Source organism: Bactrocera neohumeralis, chromosome 4 (assembly GCF_024586455.1).
Source record: "Bactrocera neohumeralis isolate Rockhampton chromosome 4, APGP_CSIRO_Bneo_wtdbg2-racon-allhic-juicebox.fasta_v2, whole genome shotgun sequence".
NCBI lineage: Eukaryota > Metazoa > Arthropoda > Insecta > Diptera > Tephritidae > Bactrocera > Bactrocera neohumeralis.
In genome coordinates, this window is record NC_065921.1 from 74,489,736 (window position 1) to 74,509,813 (window position 20,078).

General features: G+C 33.4%; 1 protein-coding gene across 2 annotated transcripts in view; it reads left to right on the top strand.

Moving 5' to 3' along the window:
- The first annotated feature begins 283 nt into the window (after positions 1 to 283).
- The window catches only part of LOC126756690 (D-beta-hydroxybutyrate dehydrogenase, mitochondrial), a 95,557-nt gene continuing 75,762 nt past the window's right edge, over positions 284 to 20,078 (top strand). Inside the window, exons 1-3 of one of the 2 annotated variants that reach the window (XM_050469932.1) lie at positions 284 to 406; positions 3,079 to 3,157; positions 19,670 to 19,915. In XM_050469932.1, the coding sequence (XP_050325889.1) occupies positions 3,134 to 3,157; positions 19,670 to 19,915 (270 nt within the window). In that variant the 5' untranslated portion in view covers positions 284 to 406; positions 3,079 to 3,133. Of the gene's footprint in view, positions 407 to 523; positions 625 to 3,078; positions 3,158 to 19,669; positions 19,916 to 20,078 lie in introns of those variants that run through there. The other variant, XM_050469934.1, reaches the window with a different exon arrangement.

Below are 20,078 nucleotides of genomic sequence, written 5' to 3' on the forward strand. Positions count from 1 at the left end.
ATCTTGTGCGCCTGGGGTCGCAAAGTGTGCGCGACAATAACGACAACAAAGCGAAAACGAACTGAGCTGCCGAATCCAGTCGTACAGCGGGCGCTATTGACAGCGCGAAGCAAATTCGTGTGGGCCGATACCGTCCGTTTAATGACGTCTATGCGGCAGATTTCGTAATAGCAACGCATTCGTCAGCACCCCGGCGCTCCCCCAGCCACCGGTATCCGAGAAAAAAACAACAAATTTTACCGCATTCGTTGGCGCTGCAAGCAACGCACGGCCGCTAGCCGCTATGCCTTGGCAGTTGGACGACGCGACTCATAACGTGATAATCGGGCGGCCGGCCGAACCGCTATAAACCGAAACATTCGGAAATTACTTTATAGAAAATTATTTTATTCGAAACATTTTTTAAGTAGGTGCAAAATTATTCGATTTTATGGTGAAATATTTATTTCTATTCGAGCATACTTAAAAAAACCGATTAGCGACGCTAAAAATAAAACTAAATTGTATTCTAAATAAAAGAAAAACGATCAGAAAAAGAGACGTATGCATTTTTCGTTCGAAAAAAGTCTGGAATATTTGTGTTTGAAATATGAGAACCCTCGATGATTGCTAGTGATATAAAAAGTTTTCAATATCAAAAAAAAAAATAATAATAAATTAATGCCACTTAAATAAGAATTTCGGTGTAAAATTAATATGCAAATAATATTAATAATATTAGTTACATATAAATTTTTAAAAAATTAATATATAATATTTTTTAAGTTTATATTTTAATATTCACTACTTATAACTAGCGAAATTTTAAAAATTTATTAAAATAAATATTTAAAAAAAATATATATTAAATATTTATATTTTAAAAATTTATTAAATTTTTTAAATTCAAATTTTATAGAATACTAATTTTCAAAATTTTCATATTGTTATGAATTTTTTTAATTCAAACATTACATTCATAAATAGAAAATGTTTAATATATGAACTGTTTTTATTCAAATTGTAATATTATTTTTTTTTTTTATTTTAGAAATTTACAAAAATTTGTAACTGTAAAACTTCTTTCAATCCGAATTTCAATACTTGCTAATAATAACTTTCAAAATTTTCAAAACATAAAATAAATATGTATGTATATTTTTTCAAAATTTTTTAATCGATTTTTTTTGAAAATTTTAAAAAATTATAATGCATGTACATATAAATATTATTTTTTGTTTTAATTCGAATTTCAATATTAACTAAAAAAATTTTTTAAAATTTTCAAAATTTAAAATAAATAATTTTTTCCAACTTTTTTTTTCAAAACTTAAAATATATATTTTTTTAATCCACATTTTCAAAAATTAGCATATATACATATATTTTTAATTCGGATTTCAATAAGTTTTCAAAACTTAAAATAAATAATTTTTTCCAACTTTTTAATCCAAATTTTTTTTTTGAAAATTTCAAAAATTTATATTTTTTTATTAAGAATTTCAATATTTACTAACAAAAATTTGAAAAAAATTTCAAAACTTAATAATTAATTTTTTACAACTTTTTTAATCCAAATTTTTTTGAAAATGACAAAAAATTAATCCAATTTTTTTTGAAAATTACAAAATATTAATCAATATTTTTTTGTTTCGAGTTTTAGGATTTACTAATAATAATTTAAGAAGTTTTCAAAACTTAAAATATTTTAAATATAAAATATAAAACTTTTTGGAAATTTAAATTTATATTTTTTTTAATTTCGAATATCACTATTTACTATTAATAATATAAGAAATTTTCAAAACTTAAAACAACAGTTTTTTTTATTTTTTTATTCAAAATTTTAATAAATTTCGAAAATGAATCTACGTAAATTTTTTTTACTCGAATTACAATATTTACTAATAATGGTTTGAGAAATTTTCAAAACCTAAAACATATATTTTATTAATTGAAATTTTAATATTTTCTATTAATAATTTAACAAATTTTCAGAACTTAAAATATATAATTTGTTTTAAATTTTTTTATTACACATTTTTAGAAATTTTGAAAAATTAATTTATGTATGTATGTATGTATATGGAAAAATTATTTTTTAATTCGAATTTCAATATTTATTATTTAACAATAAACAATTTTCAAAACTTGTATAATATAATTTTTTTAATTTTTTTAGTTCAAAATTTAATATTCCTCTTATAAATTGTATAAATTAAAAGAAAATAAAATATAATGTTTTTTTAATCCGAATTTCAATATTTACCATCAATAATTTAAAAAAAATTTAATTCCTATCCTAAATATGTTTTTTATTTTTTTTAATACAAACTTTTACAAATTTTCAATAATTAATATATTTTTATTTATTTCATCAAAATTTAATATTTGCTCTTAGTAATGCAGAAATTTTAAAACATAATTTCTTTAATCAAAATTTTTAGAAATTTTAAAAAATTAAAATATTTATAAAATTCTTTTTAAATTCGAATTTCAATATTTCTACCAAAAAATTTTTTTATTTTAAATTAAAAAATTTAAAAATTAAAAAATTAAAATTTAAAAAATTATTTCTTTAAAATTTAAAGTTAAAATATATATATTTTTCAAATCTTAATTGTAATATTTACTACTAAATAAAATTGAAAAATTAAAATATAAATTTTTTTAATCCAAATTATTAGGCATTTTCAAAATTAAAATATATGTATTTTTTTAAATCCGAATTTTAATAGTTACTACTAAAAAAATAAATTTTTTTTATCCAAATTTTTAGAAATTTTCAAAAATTGATATTTATAATTTTTTTTTCTAAATCAAGTTTGAATATTCACTATTGATAGAGTTAGAAATTTTCAAAATTAATAATTAATATTTTTCAGACATAAGCCAATAAAATATTTTTATTGATCTTCTTTTTCAAATCAAAGTAAATTACATGCAATATTTTATATAAATAATTACATATATATAATGAGAACATAATATGATTAAAAATTGTGATACATAAAAAAATTATCAAAATAAAAAAATTTAAATCAAAATTAAATGTTAACAAATTTTTAATAAAATTCTTTCTTCGTTCAAAAATTCAAGGACTTAAGCTGTTTGTGAAGTGATACTTATATAAGCGTTTAAAGAAACAAGCAATATGCAAGTTTTCGACAATACTATGGTGAGTTTTCTGTACCATTTACCCTTTTATTTAATTTTATTATTGATTTCTAAAATATTTATGTAAAGTCTAGTAAGGAAATCCTTTACATTTGCATTAAATTGATGGATTGGTTCAACATAATCAGAATGATCATATTAACGTCAATAATACACCGTTTTGTGTCATTACTTTTGCAATTTGAGGGCTACTTCATAATGCTTGCTTCATAGAAACTCTCTCTAGGCGAATTTTTCATCAGCAAAATGATAGGCCAGAGACAAGTTCTGGACATTTGGTGTCAAGTCCAAACTAAAAAGTGAATGCATAAGAACTTCTCAAAAGGGCTCTCAGAGCTTATGGAGATCAGCCAGCTTGTTTACATACTATTTAGCAAGGGAAAGTATAAAACTCCGATGTGCGAAACTTTAATCCGTTAAACCTAACTTACTCTCAACTCAAAACTCTTCAACGGTATCACCGGAATAAGCATTTCTTCGTGAAGGTGACGAGACATTCTAAGTATCCTCTATAGCCTGTATGGTTTGGAGTTCCACCCTTGCTGCCGCATTTCAATGCTCTCAATTCACTGAGCTTTTTGGTACCTGTATGTGGCTCTATTGGTCGGTATATTCGCGCGTATTCATCTCCTTGAATGTCAGAAGGCAGCATATCATTTCAGCCAAATCACTGCATATGATTCGGAAAGCACAAATAGCTTATATTGCTGAAAGCGTATGCACAGCGTTTATTCTTTAGGCACATAATTCCATAGCTAACTGTCGACGGTCATCATTACCCTTGCATTGAAAAACCGCCAGCTAAAATAAATGCAGCCTCTATTTGCCATTATTCATGATTAAGCATTACAGCTCTTATTTGCTCTGTTTGAGGGGTACTCTCAGAAACTTCAGCTCTAATTTACACCAATAAAGTCCTATACTGATCAATATTATTTTTTCCACATTCCTCATTTTCATGAAAAAGTCTTTTGTTTGGTGCTCAGCCAGTTCTAAATTCATGGAAGAGAACCCTTGCTGCTGTCCGTTTAGGCACTCATGGCATGGGTTACTTGGGTTGTATAAGTGTTGGACACTGCCGCAACTATGAGATCATATAAGACATTCAATCTTACCGCTTGAATCTCGATCGGATAACGTCCTGTTAAAACACTAACAGCGATCGAAATGTGTGGACCTTACTGAGAGCGAAGAGTTCTCAGTCCTCTTAAGACTTATCCTGGACCAAAAAGACTCAGTGACTACATAGCTGCGGGTAGTTGAGCAGCTCTTGCTGAGCTGGTCTGAAGCCAAACAGTACGAAAGTGAACCATAAGAAACCAACAGAGCTTTTAACCATGTCCTTACCGCAGTTATTGAGATTATGTACTCAAGGTTGCACTCCGTAGCAATAGATTTGATGTTACCTTAATAGCGGCCACCTTCGCTGCAATAATCATAAAGCCTAAAACGGGAGCTGGTTGAAAGTTCCTGACAGTCTACCACGCCAATAATCCTCCCTGCTTTAATCCATCCGTATAAAAGCTTACCGCCCCTCTTCTCCAGCGAGTCCTTCCCACCCATTTATCCCTCGAAGGTATTTGAGTAGAGAAACGACAACCAGAACTAGACTCAGCTGTTCTGGTAATGCAGATTATAGTGGAAGGAAAGCAAAGGGTGCGAAGATTCAAGACAACTCAGAATTGCTGTCATCTAAGTACCCAGATTCTCTGAGTCTGACGGCAGGTCAATAAAAACAACGAATAAAGCTCCTTATTAACTCTCCCTTCATTTTCTTATTATGGACTTGTTGCAAGAACGGCATGTACACCAGTAAAACTCTGCATTTGACGAATTGTCGTAAACTGAGGGCAATGTCATCACTAAATTATGGTACTATACAGACTCCAGCCATTAACAAAAACTCGAACTTATCCACTGCTCTTGTCACTTTAAAATTCCTAAAAAAATTTCTTATAAATTTTTCCATGCTCATTCCATTACCGTCTCCAACGATGCATAATGTTTATACATTCTGAGTCGCTGTCTATTTTTCGCCTTGGCATATGGACCAAAAATAGCATATTCCATTAAAGCTAAATTAAATTTGGCGAGCGCTGCAGTTTTCTTAACCCAATTTAATTGGGAACAAGCAAACCACAAATGCCGGAAGGCAGATGAAGGCAGCTGAAGGCAAGAATTTTCAACGACTATTAGTATTTCGAAGATCAAAAGCAAATTTATGGACAAAGGGGTTATAATAATAGAATTTTAATGAAATAAATTCAAGTCGAAATGAAAGCAAAATATTTTAAATAGACGTCGTTTAGTAGAGGCTAAGCAGGTACTACTAACTTTTCGCTACTAAATAGATTTAGTGTTGAAAGAAAAATATTTTTTTGCTGCAACGACTTAAATTCGCTTTAAAATAATAATTAAATTGAATGCCTGCCTGTATTTATGCGCGTAATTATTATCAGTCATATACTCATAATTTACTCGCATGGGTGTTCCGTTGTGCCCGTAAATGTGCGGTCCATAAACCGGCCGGCCGGCACAAAGCACTTTCGCATAGTTTTGTTTAGCCACTGCTAGACGCCATACTACAGTTAATTGTGCGAAAGTGAAAAACTATATATTGCAACAAACAAAAAATGAAAGAGAAATAGAATGACTTGCAAGCGCTGCACTTAATGGCCGACAGCCAAGTGGGTCACTTATGTGCCGAGGTGGCAAATGATTGCAAGTGCACAGCTTTCATGAAGTGCATACATACATGACTTATATACATAAATATAAATATGTACACATACATCTATCTATATATAATATATCTATACATATATAGTATATATACATAAACACCTAAGTATATACACAGCTGCCAGATAATTTACTTCGCTTCTGCCGCCATCAACTGGGCATTTCCGCTGCGTTGGCATTAAAATCAACTGTTTATTTATGTTATGTGATTCACTTGCGCCGCTTTCATAGGAAATTATAAACATATACAATCGTCAAATTCATAAAAATCGCATTAATTTCTAAATGCGTGCGAAATGCCATAAAAATCAGCATAAATCTAAGCTCTAGTGGGAGATTTGTTATATTGGTTGCGCGCCACGCACAACTTCCGTCCATCAAGACCGTCGATGAAGTGATTTAAAACGCACTTAAGTGCACATATTATATAACAAGAAAAAGAATAAACTTTAGTTGCAGCGAAGGTAGAATACCCTCCACAAATAAAGAAGTCTCCATACAAGAACTGATTTTGATCGTTCAGTTCTTACGGCAGTTATATGTTATAGTAGTCCGATATCGCCGGTTCCGACAAATAAACAGCTCCTTTGCTAGAAAAATACGGCAAACAGTTAGACACACATGTCTAAAGCAACTCACCTCTGATGAAATTATTTTCAACTTCGAAGTTATGACTCTCAACAGTGACGTGGGACCCAAGTCGCGATTGCTACGGCTGTTTGTTTAATAACAGTAGAAATTTCGTCTTGCCCTCGTTCACTGGCAGACCCATTTGCTTCGCTTTCTTACCCAGTCTGAAGAAAGCAGAAGTAACGGTGCGGATCATTGCCTTGCGCCAACAGCTGCATACTCTTATAGGGGATTGTACTAGTACCTACTCGCTTAAGCTCTGCACGTGAGGGAGTTGCGTTGTGTAAAACCTCGTTTAGTATCTCTCGGACGGGTTCTTCCCGATCCTGACGGAGCTTGTGGTTTTGCTCCACGTCAGTTTACATAGTCGGATTAGTTTTGCGGGGATATCAAATTCAGACATAGAGGCATAATTTCTTTTCCTGCTGTCAGAAGCAGTTTTGAAATCGGCAAAGAGGTGGCATGTGTCGATCTTCTTTTCAAGGATATTTTCCAAGTTGTGTCGTATGGTGAATATCTGGTAGGTTGTTCATTTTTCAGACCTAAAGCCACCCTGATAAGTTCCTATCAGTTTGTTGACGGTGGGCTTTAATCTTTCACACAGTACGTTCGATAGAACCTTATACGTTGTAGAGGAGGCTTATCCCACGGTAGTTGGCTCAGTTTGCGTGGTTCCCTTTTTGTGGATTTTGCAAAGCACACTTGAATTCCAATCGTCAGGCATGCTTTCGTGCGATCATATTTTACAAAGAAGCTGATGAATGCTCCATATCAGTTCTAAGCCGCCGTGTTTGTATTGCTCGGCCGGCATCCATCGGCCTTCGTCGCTTAGCCATTAATTTTACTAAGCGTGGCATGCGTTAAACTTAAAAATCTTACCGACTGATAGTTGCAGAAGCCGCTTGGAGGAAGATATAACATTTGAACACTTTCTTCTGGATTGTTCCACGTTTGCGAGATCAAGACCAAAACACCTGGAACCTCACACCTCTCGATAAACAGCTGAGTTGGTGGGTATAGAAATTATACACCTAAGCAGATTTGTACTTTGTATAAGAGACTTTGTGGATACTTAAATTATAATTACTGCAGCTATTTTTTCTAGATTTACAAAACTTAGATCAGACCATAATCAATTTCTGATGCGATCCTCTCTTATGCCATTATTCAAACATAACTACCATAATAATAACTATCAGACCGAGACGCTATTACTGCTGTAGAGTCAAGTGTCGAAGAAGACCCGAATGAGTCCATCCGCCATCATTCGCAACAATTAGACCTGTGTATCTGCACCTATCCACTTTATTCAAAATTTTATGGAAGGATCTTGGTTTGTTTGCTTACAAAATCCACTTCTTGCATGAATTGAAGCCGGACGACGATCGAGCGCCTTCCACGTTTGGTAAATATTCCCAAAACAAGACGGTCACTGACTCTCAATTTAACACGAATTGTGTATTTACTTTTGGTTGAATGGGTAAGAGATTGTTGAGAGCCAAAGTCAAATCCTCAAAAAGGTTCTCTTGGCTGCGCTCTATGGCCAGAGGGAATCATTGGGCCATATTTCTTCAAAAATATAGCAGGTCATAATGTTACAGTCAATAAGGAACTCTTGGAAGCTTGTTTGACGACTTTTTGTTACATGAATTGGAGGATTTTGTTGTGAATGAGCTGTGGTTTCAACAAGAAGGCGCTACATGTCATATAGCCAATAAAACAATAAATTTATTGAGCGAAACTTTTGGTGAGCATTTTATCTTGCGTTATGAGTGTGAGACAAGGCCGCCACGATTGTGCGCTTTAAAACCGCTGGACTTTTTTTTTTGGGTGGTTTATGTGTAGTCACTTGTCTACGCAGATAAGCTGGAGACGATAGATGCCTTAGGAGAGAATGGGATGGAAGCAGTGGGAGAGCGCGGCATTGCTGCTTAAGGGATTACATGGGTTTCCTCGGGTAAAATACAGACTTTTTAAAAAATTGTTTTCTCATATAAAAAATGAAATATTTTATTAGAATTTTTTATTGTTAAAAAAATATATACTATTAACAAAAAAACTTCGAAAATTTTTAGACAAAAATTTTAAACTCGGCCATTGCGAAGCCATTTTCGGTGACGCCTCGAAAAAACGATAAGCCCGCGTTGGCAGTAACTCCTTACAGGATCAATTAAAGCGAAAAAATATGTGTTTTTGTTAAAGTCTTAAATTAGAACTTGGACGAAGGAAAAAAACTGAAAATTGGATTTTTGGCAGACATTTTACAAAAAAATTTAAATTTAGGTTTTTTTTTTCAAATAGTTGTAATCGAAAAAAGTCCTTCAAGTATTTAAGAATTGTATCTCAAAGGCGTGTGTCAAATTTCATGAAGATCGGTTGAGTAGTTATCGCGAAATTTTGCCAACGGACTTCAAAAACACAGTTTCGAGAAAAACTCGTTTAAAGACGGCGCAGCACACAAGTTCTCAAGGCTGCATCTCCGAAACTATTACTCGGATCAACTTGAAAAAAAATTTAATAAGGCAATAAGAAATCGATTTTTTGAAACCCGTAAGCCCATGTAACCCTTTGAGTGGCCGAAAATTGGATATATCGGCTAGAATATATCTGCGTGGTCACTTCCTCGAAATCATTTTTAAAACATAATAGCTAAATCTTATCTTCATAATAAAGCTAAATTCTTCCTAAAAATCACATGTCTAATAAAAACACCCTTTTCCTATCTTTGAAATCAAAACAATATATATAAAAATAATTTTTAAAATAAAATTTCAATTTAAAATAGATTGAGATTATTTTAACTTAACTTCTTAATTTTTATAAATTTTTTTTAATTATTAAACAAAAACTGCCTTTCTTAAGCACAATTAAGCCAGTGAACAAAAAAAAAGCAAAAATGCTCGACTTTTTTTATTTTTATTTTTGACTTTCCTTAAAAATTAATATCGAACAGCTGAGTGCGCCGAAATTTCCATCATCTCTCTAATCTCTCACTTGTTGGCACGCCAACAATTTTTTATTTTTATTTATTTATTCATTTAGTTTTTCTCTTAATTTCTTTTTGGCTTATTTTTGTTTAATAATTTTTTGTTTTTTTAATTCGCTTAATTTCATTTTCATAATATTTTCTTGGCAATTGATGAATAACAGTGCAGCTTCTAGAATGTTTGAAATGTTCGAAAATGCTGTTCGATCTGCTGTGCGCAACGGTAAATTAAATGCAAATGTTGATACAACCGAAAATATCAAAACATTTGGAATTATTTTAGAAACACATAAAGCAATCGCATAATTACAAACAAAATATTATTAGAGACAGTATTGTGTATATGTAAATGTGTTTGTGGAAAATTAATGGTGCGTCGAAAAAACAGAACACAAATGAAAAAAAAATCAAAAATGAAAGGCAAAAAAGACAAAGGCAACAGCTAATGAGCAAGTCGAGCTAATGAATAAATGTAAATTTAGAAACATTTAGAAAAATGTCGGGATTACTTGGCCGGCGAGATTCATGAATTCAAAGATTTTGGAAATATTTCAAAATTATGTTAAATTTGTTTGCAGGCAGCATACATTAGCTACATACATATATGTATATATAAATATATATGGTATAATATGTTCAGCATTTGTATTTATTTATTTACAACAACTGCAGAGGCCAGCGATCAGTCGCACTTGGGTGCCGCATTTGACGCTACCAGCGCAATTGACTAATGTGAAAGTTCACACTCAATACATACATATATGTATGTGTGTATGTATATATAATATATAATGAATTTGTATATTTATATGTCGCTGGGCCTGCAATGTGTTCCCCAAATGTATCTTCCCACACAGTGTGTATATGGAACCAATAATTTGTTTATTTGCACTCAATTCAATTGATCGCCGCCTGCGAGACAAATTGATTCAAAATCGCTGAAAAGTTTACGAATGTTTCTTCTTAAATGCAAAACAATGTATCATCAAAAAAATCGAAATTTTATGTATATATGTAATATCGTAAATTTTCAGGCTGCCGCTCTCAGATATAACCAATATATAACCAATACATAACCACTATATAAACAATTTATAACCGTTTTATAACCAATCATAACTAATATATAACCAATATATAACCAATACATAACCACTACATAACCAATATATAACCACTTTATAACCGAAACACAAATTTTGTTTCTATACGAGTTGCTTATATTATAACGGGTTTTCTTCGCCTGTAAGCTTATGAAAAGTGATGTTACATTACATATTTTTCATTTTAAATGACGATTTTTACTTATAATATAAGTATGTACATATGTATATACAAGTATACTACTATATGTAGATATGCTTCGAACTAGCCCAAGTAGAAATAGTGTAGCAAATATAAATAAATTCACATTAGTCATATCGAAATACACAAGTCTATATATATAAAGATATAAATACTTCAATACTCTATATCGCACACCACATAGACATATTTAATGCTGCAAATGCAGCTGTCTCTAAAAATAAATGCGTGCCAAGGGATAAGGAAAGGAGAGAAATAGAACTATGCTACTTGTACTTAAGAAATGTAATGGACGGCTTTATACTGAAGAATGATTACATATTTTCAACCACTATTTTAAATGATATAATTCATAGAATGCTGTGGGCAAAAATAGTAAGATTTTTAAGGCCAAATTCACAAAAATTTAATCGTCTAAATATTTTTTTCTTAGATTGGTAGAACTGTCAGTGACATCTGTGGCAAATGTCACATCAAATTAATGAATATAGTGAATGAATATAATGTTTTATTTCTTCTGAATATCGTGGCAAAAGTGAACCTTAGCCCGAAAAAACACAACAAAGCAGGTCAAAAGTCAAAGTTATGTTGCCAGTTTACTTCATGTTCATAATAGTATTACTCACCTGTTCATATCTGATAGTATAATACGTATTACTCGCCAATTCTTATCTGAAATATAGTCATATTCAGACTATAATTATCTGATTTGTTATTGACTCGGCTTTGGCGCCAGACTAGAGCGCCAGCATATGGTGCTTACCATATAAGTTGGACAAAATTTGTACTAATATACCACGGCAGCGGAATTAAATATTGAACAAATACTTAAACTATGAGAAATTAACTGTATTACTCACTAATTATGGAGATTCATCTGTTCATGAGTGAAGATACTAAAGTGGACAAAAATATAGTAAGAATTAAGTAGTACATATAGGGTAGCCCAAAAAGTCTTTTCGTATTTCTAATCAAACTTCAACTTATTTTTTTTTTATTTATAATCAACTTTAATGAACCAAATATGTACCATTTTGGTTGACCACTTTTTGCTATTTTTCCGCTAGAGACATGATTTCATCAGTATAAACTTTTCTGGTTTCTCGGCGAAAAACTGCGACAAGTATTTTGCACAGGCTTCTCTTAAAACCAACTTTACTCCATTAAGGGAGTTTTGCATTGGCCGAAACAAATGGTAGTCAGATGTTGCAAAGTCAGGGCTACATATATGTTGGATGCATCAAAACTTCCAGGCCAAGCTCTCCCAGTTTTTGCCGAGTCATCAAAGAAGTGTGTGGTCTAGCGTTGTCCTGATGGAAGACGAAGCATGTTTGTTGATCAGTTCTTGCCGTGTTTTTTTGTTTTTTGATTGGATCAATCTCATCAGTTGTTGACAGTGAAATGTAGAAGCAATCGTTCGATCAGGCTGGAACAGCTCATAATGGATAATTCCTTTCCAATCCCACCAAACACTCAGCATAACCTTTCGAGGCGTCAATCCTGGCTTTGCGACCATTTCTTGAGCTTCATCACGCTTGGACCATGATCTTTTTCGCACATTATTATCGCATTTGATCTACTTTTCCTCTCCTGTTACCATATATTTGATGCATCAGAAATGGTTCGATTACAGCTTTCGTTTCATCAAAGAATGTGTGATGCTAATTCGGTGGAAGACGAAGCATTTTTCATCAGTTCTTGCCGTATGGTTTTTTGTTTTTTTTTGATTCCATTAAGAAAATTTTTCACAGACGTCGAGCTTCTTTTTGTAGCCAGCCTTTTTTAAATGGTTTAAAACCGTTTGGTGATGAATATTAAGTTCCTTAGAGCAGCACTGATAGCACTGGAGATATACAACTGCAACGGTATCTATTGACAAATTACGATCGACTTTTTCGACTACTCAATATTAAGAAGCAGCGTGCTCATAGCATGTGACTACATAAACAAACACTCGTGATTGAAAACATAGTCCTGCCAATGTTTTTATTTGTAGAAAACTTTTTTTATTTTCATCGCTCTTTTGTCGTCAGTACCAAACACCGAAGTATATTACTGCAATCAAGAAGCTTCAATTGAAATCCGTTTACATTCCAGAAGCGGCTTCAAAGAAAAAAGAGGATAATATAGACTGTAGATAAGAGATCCTGTGAAATCCATAAAATTTCAGGCCTTTTAAGAAGCTCGACAGCTAGTTAAAAACTACACATATTCAGCTTCTATCCTCAGACATTGAGATTTCGCGAAATAGTGAACTCATATGTTCCCAGATCTTGCAGATTCAAACAACGCTGTGATTTTTAGAGAAAAGGAAAATAAAATTTTAGGAATCAAATTTAAAAATGTTATGGAAGTGAAATTAATATATATACATATATTTTTTTAATATAAAAGTCTGGACGAAACTGATCTCAAATATATGCAGGCTTCTTACCAATCATCCACTGCTATTGGACTGTTGGCCAATTTCTTAATACCCTAAACAGAATAAATAAAGTTTGCCATGAAGTTTGTAACGCTTAGAAGAGAACGTGAAATACCCTATCTATGTATACCTTATATAAATAGTCAGCATGACGAGCTGAGTTAATTTAGATATGCCCGTCTGTCTATCTTTCTGTGGGTAGCTATATAGGCACCCCAGTCCCTCAGTTTTTGATATATCGATCAGAAATTTTGCATATATCTTTTTCTTTCTGGTTTTTTGGCGGAATCACGGATATCGGAACACTACAGCATGTAGCTGAAATACAAACTGACACGACAAATCAAGATGCTGTAAGGAAATCCTTTTTATTTGACAATATATCTGCAAGAAATTCGGTATGGGTTGTTGTCTAAGCCAAGGCTACAACCTTCGAACATTTTTTTATATCGACCGACTTTAACATATAGCTGTCATACAAACTGAACGATCAAAATCGAGTTAAACATGTTTTATACTATTTTATATTAGAAGGAATGGAACCATGAGGGGTATTGTAGCCTTGCCACACTCGAAGTTAACGTATTTTCTTGTTTTCTCTTCGCTTCGTCAATTGGCGAATATTTCACAATTTCATTCCACTTGCGTAGTGTTTTCATGATATATTTGGAAAAACTATTGGCATTTGACGCTGCCACTAATCAAAGGAAATACAAATACACGCACATACTTACAACCATTTAGCTGGAAACCCATAAAAACTCAAGTCATTAGCAGGCGGGGCAATATGTCAGAACGATTTTAGCTTTAATCGACAAAACGAGTGCAAATGATGGACAGACGAAAAACAAATTTAATTGAATGAAACAGAAAAAAAAACACTAAATGCACGTGTAATTAAAACTTTAAAATATATACTAACATATGTTCATATGCAAACATAAAGATACAATCATGTGCACACATACATACAAACATATGTATACATATACTAGTGACTATACATAAGAAAACGTGTATGTGTGTATTTCAAATGGAACGTATTAAATTTGTTCCAGCACCCACACACAAACATTTATACGGGGAAATGAGTGATATTACCGAGAACAAAAAAATGTTTTTCCATAAACATTTTCACTTTAGTAAACAAAACTTTTTTGCTTTAACAAATTTAATAATCATTTGCGCTTGAACGCTATCGTGGGTATGCAATTTATTTGGCTCGCTTTTATTGCGTAACTAAAAAAAAAAACACGCCATCGTGTTGGTCAAGTTAAATAAACTGCTTTGATAGCGAGCCATGAGGAAAGCCCGCTTTTTGTTATTGTTTTGCTAATTTTTTTTTTTTGTTTTGCCAATTTTTTTGTTTTGCTGCTATTGGAACGTTAAAGTAATGTGTTAATTTGATTTTGGCATTGACGAGTTTTTTATTGCTCAGCATTGTCGAGTGACATACACAGTTATGGACTTGGCATTTTGCGAGTTTTGTTTTTTTTTTGTTTTTGGTGGAGTTGTAGTTGCATTTGTGATTGAAATAGATTACATTATAACCGTTAACTAACCTGTAAGTGAGGTAAAATATGCCTTAAGAAAATCTTTATTTGGATCGGTAAGTTTGTATGGCAGCTATATGTTATAGTAAGTCGATCTGGATAATTTCTTATGGTATTATACCCCTGCTTTAGAAAGCAAACTGTAGCGAATTTTGTTAAGATAACTTGTCAAATAAAAAAGTTTGCCATACAAGGCCTGGATTTTGAACGAGGAGTTTGTATGGCAGCTATATGCTATAGTAATCCGATCTGAATAATTTCTTCGGAGATTATACCGTTTTCTAAGGCAACAAACTGTACCGAATTTCATAAAGATACTTGTCAAATAAAAAACAGTTTGCCATACAAGGTCTGGATTTTGATGGATCAGTTTGTATGGCAGCTATATTTTATAGTCATCCGATCTGAATAATTTCTTCAACTATTATAGCGGTGTTTGAGATCATAATCTCTATTAAATTTCGTGAAGATATCTCAACATATTAAAAAGTTTGCCATACAAGGTCTGAATTTAAATCGATGAGTTTGTATGGCAGCCATATGCTATAGTCATCCGATCTGAATAATTTCTTCGGAGATTATACCGTTTTCTAATGCAATAACTTGCACCAAATTTTGTAAAGATAACTTATCAAATAAAAAAGTTTTCCATACAAGGTATAAATATTGATGTATGAGTTTGTATGGCAGCTATATGCTATAGTAAACCGATCTGAATAATTTCTTCGGAGATTATACCGTTTTCTAATGCAATAACTTGCACCAAATTTCGTAAATATAAATCGTCAAATAAAAAAGTTTGCCATACAAGGTCTGGATTTTGATCGATCAGTTTGTATGGCAGCTGTATGCTATAGTCATCCGATCTAAATAATTTCTCCGGAAATAATGCCGCTACTTGAGGCAACAAACTGTAACGAGTTTTGTAAAGTTAACTTGTCAAATAAAAAAGTTTATCGTACAAGGTCTTGATTTGGATCGGTAAGTTTATATGGTAACTATATGTGGTAGTGATCCGATCTGAGCAAATTTATTTAAATATTATACCGTTCCCTTGAAAAAATAGTCTGTGCGAGATTTTCATGAGGAAATATGGAGAATCGAAGACTACATTTTCAAGCCAACCAATACCAAATATCAGAATTTCAATTCGTCGGTCTGACTTTTTGCAAAACTATCCATCAATGCTGCACTTTTGATGGACGTCATACTTTTTTGAATTCTTTAATTTTTATTATTAAATTTTAAATTTAACTTCCATTTCCATATCAATATTCCAATAGATTTATATAATGTTTAAAGCTTAAGTGATTCACAATCGTTGAAAATTTTTCGCCTATTAACTAATTACTTTAATTAAAGGCAATAAAAAAACCAAAGTGTTAACAAAAAATATAAATAAATATAATTTGGTTTCATGGTTAGCATATATTTCGAATATTTGGCTAAACACACACAAAATGTCCATTAAAACTATATAGCTATGTATACATTAGGGTCTTTAATGGCAGCCATTTGGTTAGTGCTGCCTGATTTTATCGTTTTACACAGCATAAATATGCGCTAAATGGTAAATTTGTAAATATATTGGCATATATTTGTGCAAATATTTTTATATCTGTTAATATAAATGCATATATAGTTGCGGTTTAGACTCGTTGGCGATGGATTTATTTTTAATTGCGCCAAAAACTGTCGGAAATTATTTTAGTAATTCGTGTAATAAAATTTGTATTCACGAAAAAATTAAATTTTTTCAAATATTTGTAACGGCATTTATTTTTTTTTTTTACATGATGAATGTGTTTAGTAAATATTGGTCAAAATTTAATTGCTGGAAATTAAGCTGGTTAAATTTTGCATTTTTAAATGGCTGAAAAATGTATAGGATTTTCAAATAAAGCATTTAAGAACTTATAGCCTTCAAACCCGCATAGCTGCCGTCTGTCATCTACAAATTTAGATCTGATTAAGTGCGCAGTTAATCCGCATTAACGCAGCCGTCTGTCAGGTGGGTGGAATTAATGTCTGATGACTTTTAGAAGCCTCATTGTGAGACCACCGAAAAACCCACTCACACTATTATGTCCTCTGAACCACCCTGCACTCCTCTTGAATTCAATAACATAGTACTCGTATTCTTAGTTTGATTACACTTCGGCTCAGCCGTTCACAGCTCTTTTTTGTAGACTACTAAAAAGTTTGTGCAAACTTCAGTTATATTATAAAAAACTTCGAGAAAGTATCAAGATCAACAGCCATAAATAACCTTGTAATCTAATGGCTCTGAACCTTAATCTGAAACCTGTAATCTAATGCCTCTGAAACTTAGGATATGTAAGGAAATAAATTACTCGCGAAGAAAACTTCAATCAGTTTCCGGTTATACATAAGTTTAATTGCGAAAGAAGAACAGATATCACCTTTTGTCAACCATAGCATCAAAGGACCTTCTGTCGTTGGTGAAACTTACTCCCAACAAACTTCTTAGCCTTGCACTTCTTCTTCTTTATTGGCGTAGACACCGCTTACGCGATTATAGCCGAGTTAACAACAGCACGCCAGTCGTTTTTTCTTTTCGCTACGTGGCGCCAATTGGATATTTCAAGCGAAGCCAGGTCCTTCTCCAACTGGTCCTTCCAATGAAGTGGAGGTCTTCCTCTTCCTCTGCTTCCCCCGACGGATACTGCGTCGAATACATTCAGAGCTGGAGTGTTTTCGTCCATTCGGGCGACATGACCTAGCCCGTGTAGCCGCTGTCTCTTAATTCGCTGAACTATGTCAGTCTCGTCAAATATCTCATCGTTCCATAGACTGCGGTGTTCGCCATTTAGAATGCGCAAAGGATCCAAAATTTTCCGCAGAACCTTTCTCTCGAAAACTCGCAGCGTCACTCGTCAGATGTTGTCAACGTCAATGGCTCTGTTTCATATAGCAGGACGGGGATGATGAGTGACTTGTAGAATTTGGTTTCTGCTCATCGAGGGAGAACTTTACTTCTCAACCTCTTACTTAGTCGGAAGACGCACTTCTTGGCAAGAGTTATTCTGCATTGGATTTCGAGGCTGAACTTGTTGTTGTTGATGATAAGGCTGGTTCTAAGATAGACGAAATTACGAATTACGGCTTCGAAGTTATGACTTTCAACAGTGACGTGAGAGCCAAGTTGCAAGTACGACGACTATTTGTTTGATAACTGGAGATATTTAACCCTCGTTCACTACCCGACCCGTTTGCTTCGCTTCCTCATTCAGTCTAGAGAAAGCTGAACTAACATCGCGGTTGTTTAGGCTAATGATATGAATATCACCAGAAGCGTCAGAAGCTGTAGATTCTTAACGAAAGCTGTACCTTCTCTATTCAGATCTGCAGCTCGGATTATTTTCTCCAAGAGTAGATTGAAGAAGTCGATAGGGAGTCGCCTTGCCTTCAACCTTGTTTGGTATCGAACGGCTTGGAGAGGTCCTTCCGATTCTGACAGAGCTTTTGGTATTGCTCAACGTCAGCTCACACAGCCGTAATAGTTTTGCGGGGGTACCAAATTCACACTTCTTTTTCTGCTGCGAAAAGCAGCTCAGATATCGAAGAAGAGGTGGTGTGTGTCGATGCTCTCATTGAAGGTCTTTTCCAAGATTTGGCGCAAGGTGAATATCTGGTCAGTTGTTGATTTTCCAGGCCTAAAGCCACACTGATAAGGTCCAATCAGTTTGTTGACGGTGGCTTTAATCTTTCACACAGTACGCTCGATAGAACCTTATATGCGATGTTGAGGAGGCTTATCCCACGGTAGTTGACGCAGTTTGCAGGGTCTACCTTTTTGTGGATTGGGCAGAGGACACTTAAATTCCAATCATCGGGCATGCCTTCGTCCGACCATATTCTACAAAGCAGCTGATGCATGCTCCTTATCAGTTATTTGCCGCCACATTGGAATAGCTCGGTTGGTAATCCATAGGCCCCCGCCGCTTTGTTTTTCTGCAAAAGGGTAATTGCTATTCGAGCTTCTTCATGGTCTGGCAATGGAACGTCTGCTCCATCGTCATCGATTGGGGAATCAATTTTTAACTTACAAACCGCATAAATTTGAAAATGGCAATCAACTGAGCTTTCTATTTGTCTTCATTTTTAAAAGCTTCTTTCATAATCGAGTGAAGTTCAGACGAGATATAACTGAAGATCATACACAAGGCGGCGGAAGGAAATCACGCAAGCTTTGTTGTTTTTATAGCGGCAGAATTCTGCCGAGTTGACAGTCCTTGACCGGATAAAAAGGCCGGATCCGTTCCGGTTACGTAGACCTGACTTTCATAGGAACGGCACGTCATCTTTCTACTCACACGAACTCGAAATAACTGCAGGATGGCTCTTGGCCTAATGGCAAGTCACAACCTACCAGCAACACATGCGAGCCATATAGGCATTATTAATAATGGAACATGTAGAAATTGCAGGAAAGTAGGCATTAGATAGACGCTGGAACACCTCCTCTGCTTCTCCTGGCCTTATCTAAATTTCTAAGAGATAGTTCAAGGTACTGGATGAAGTATTAGACATCAGAATTAGCTATCAAATCTCTATTGAACTTCGAAAAACGCGCGTCGGTCTTAATACTTAACGTAAACTTCAGCTGGTATTGATAATGAACCTCCAGCTGACACTACATAAGACCTGTAGGTCTATTTAAGACGTGAGAATCAGCCATTGTAAACTAAACTAACTTAGCCTCAAGGTTTGGAACCTCCATCTTGTAGTACAAAGTACCTAATTTAGTCGCTAGGTATCTTATCAACTAACTATTTTTATGTGATTACAACTTTGTATTCAATTTACACCTTAATTTTTTTTACTTCTTTTTTTTTTCTACATGTTTAGCGCCGTGCATCACGACGCGCCTCTCTGCGCCGCGGCTCCATTTCAGTGCTGCCACAAAAGTCTGCCGAAATTCCATGGGACATTCTGGAGCGTCTATTGTTGCCATTCCTGTTCTGTCATGCTGCCGCATTGATTATCTCAACATTGTTGCACGCATTGGACATTTCACATGTCTCCACGTTTGCGGTATTCGTTTGGTTTGCACTCTCCACTGTTGGAGCGGTGCTCTTCTATCATTTCGTTAAGGTGAGTGAAAATTAAGTAAAAAGTTTAGTAGCAAAATGAGTTTAAAAGAAAATATATATGAGAAATAAGAAAATAAAAAATATGATAAAAATAGAAAAATATAAGAAAAATAGCAAAAACAAAAATCAAAAAAAAAAATGGAAAACAAAAATTATAAAAAAAA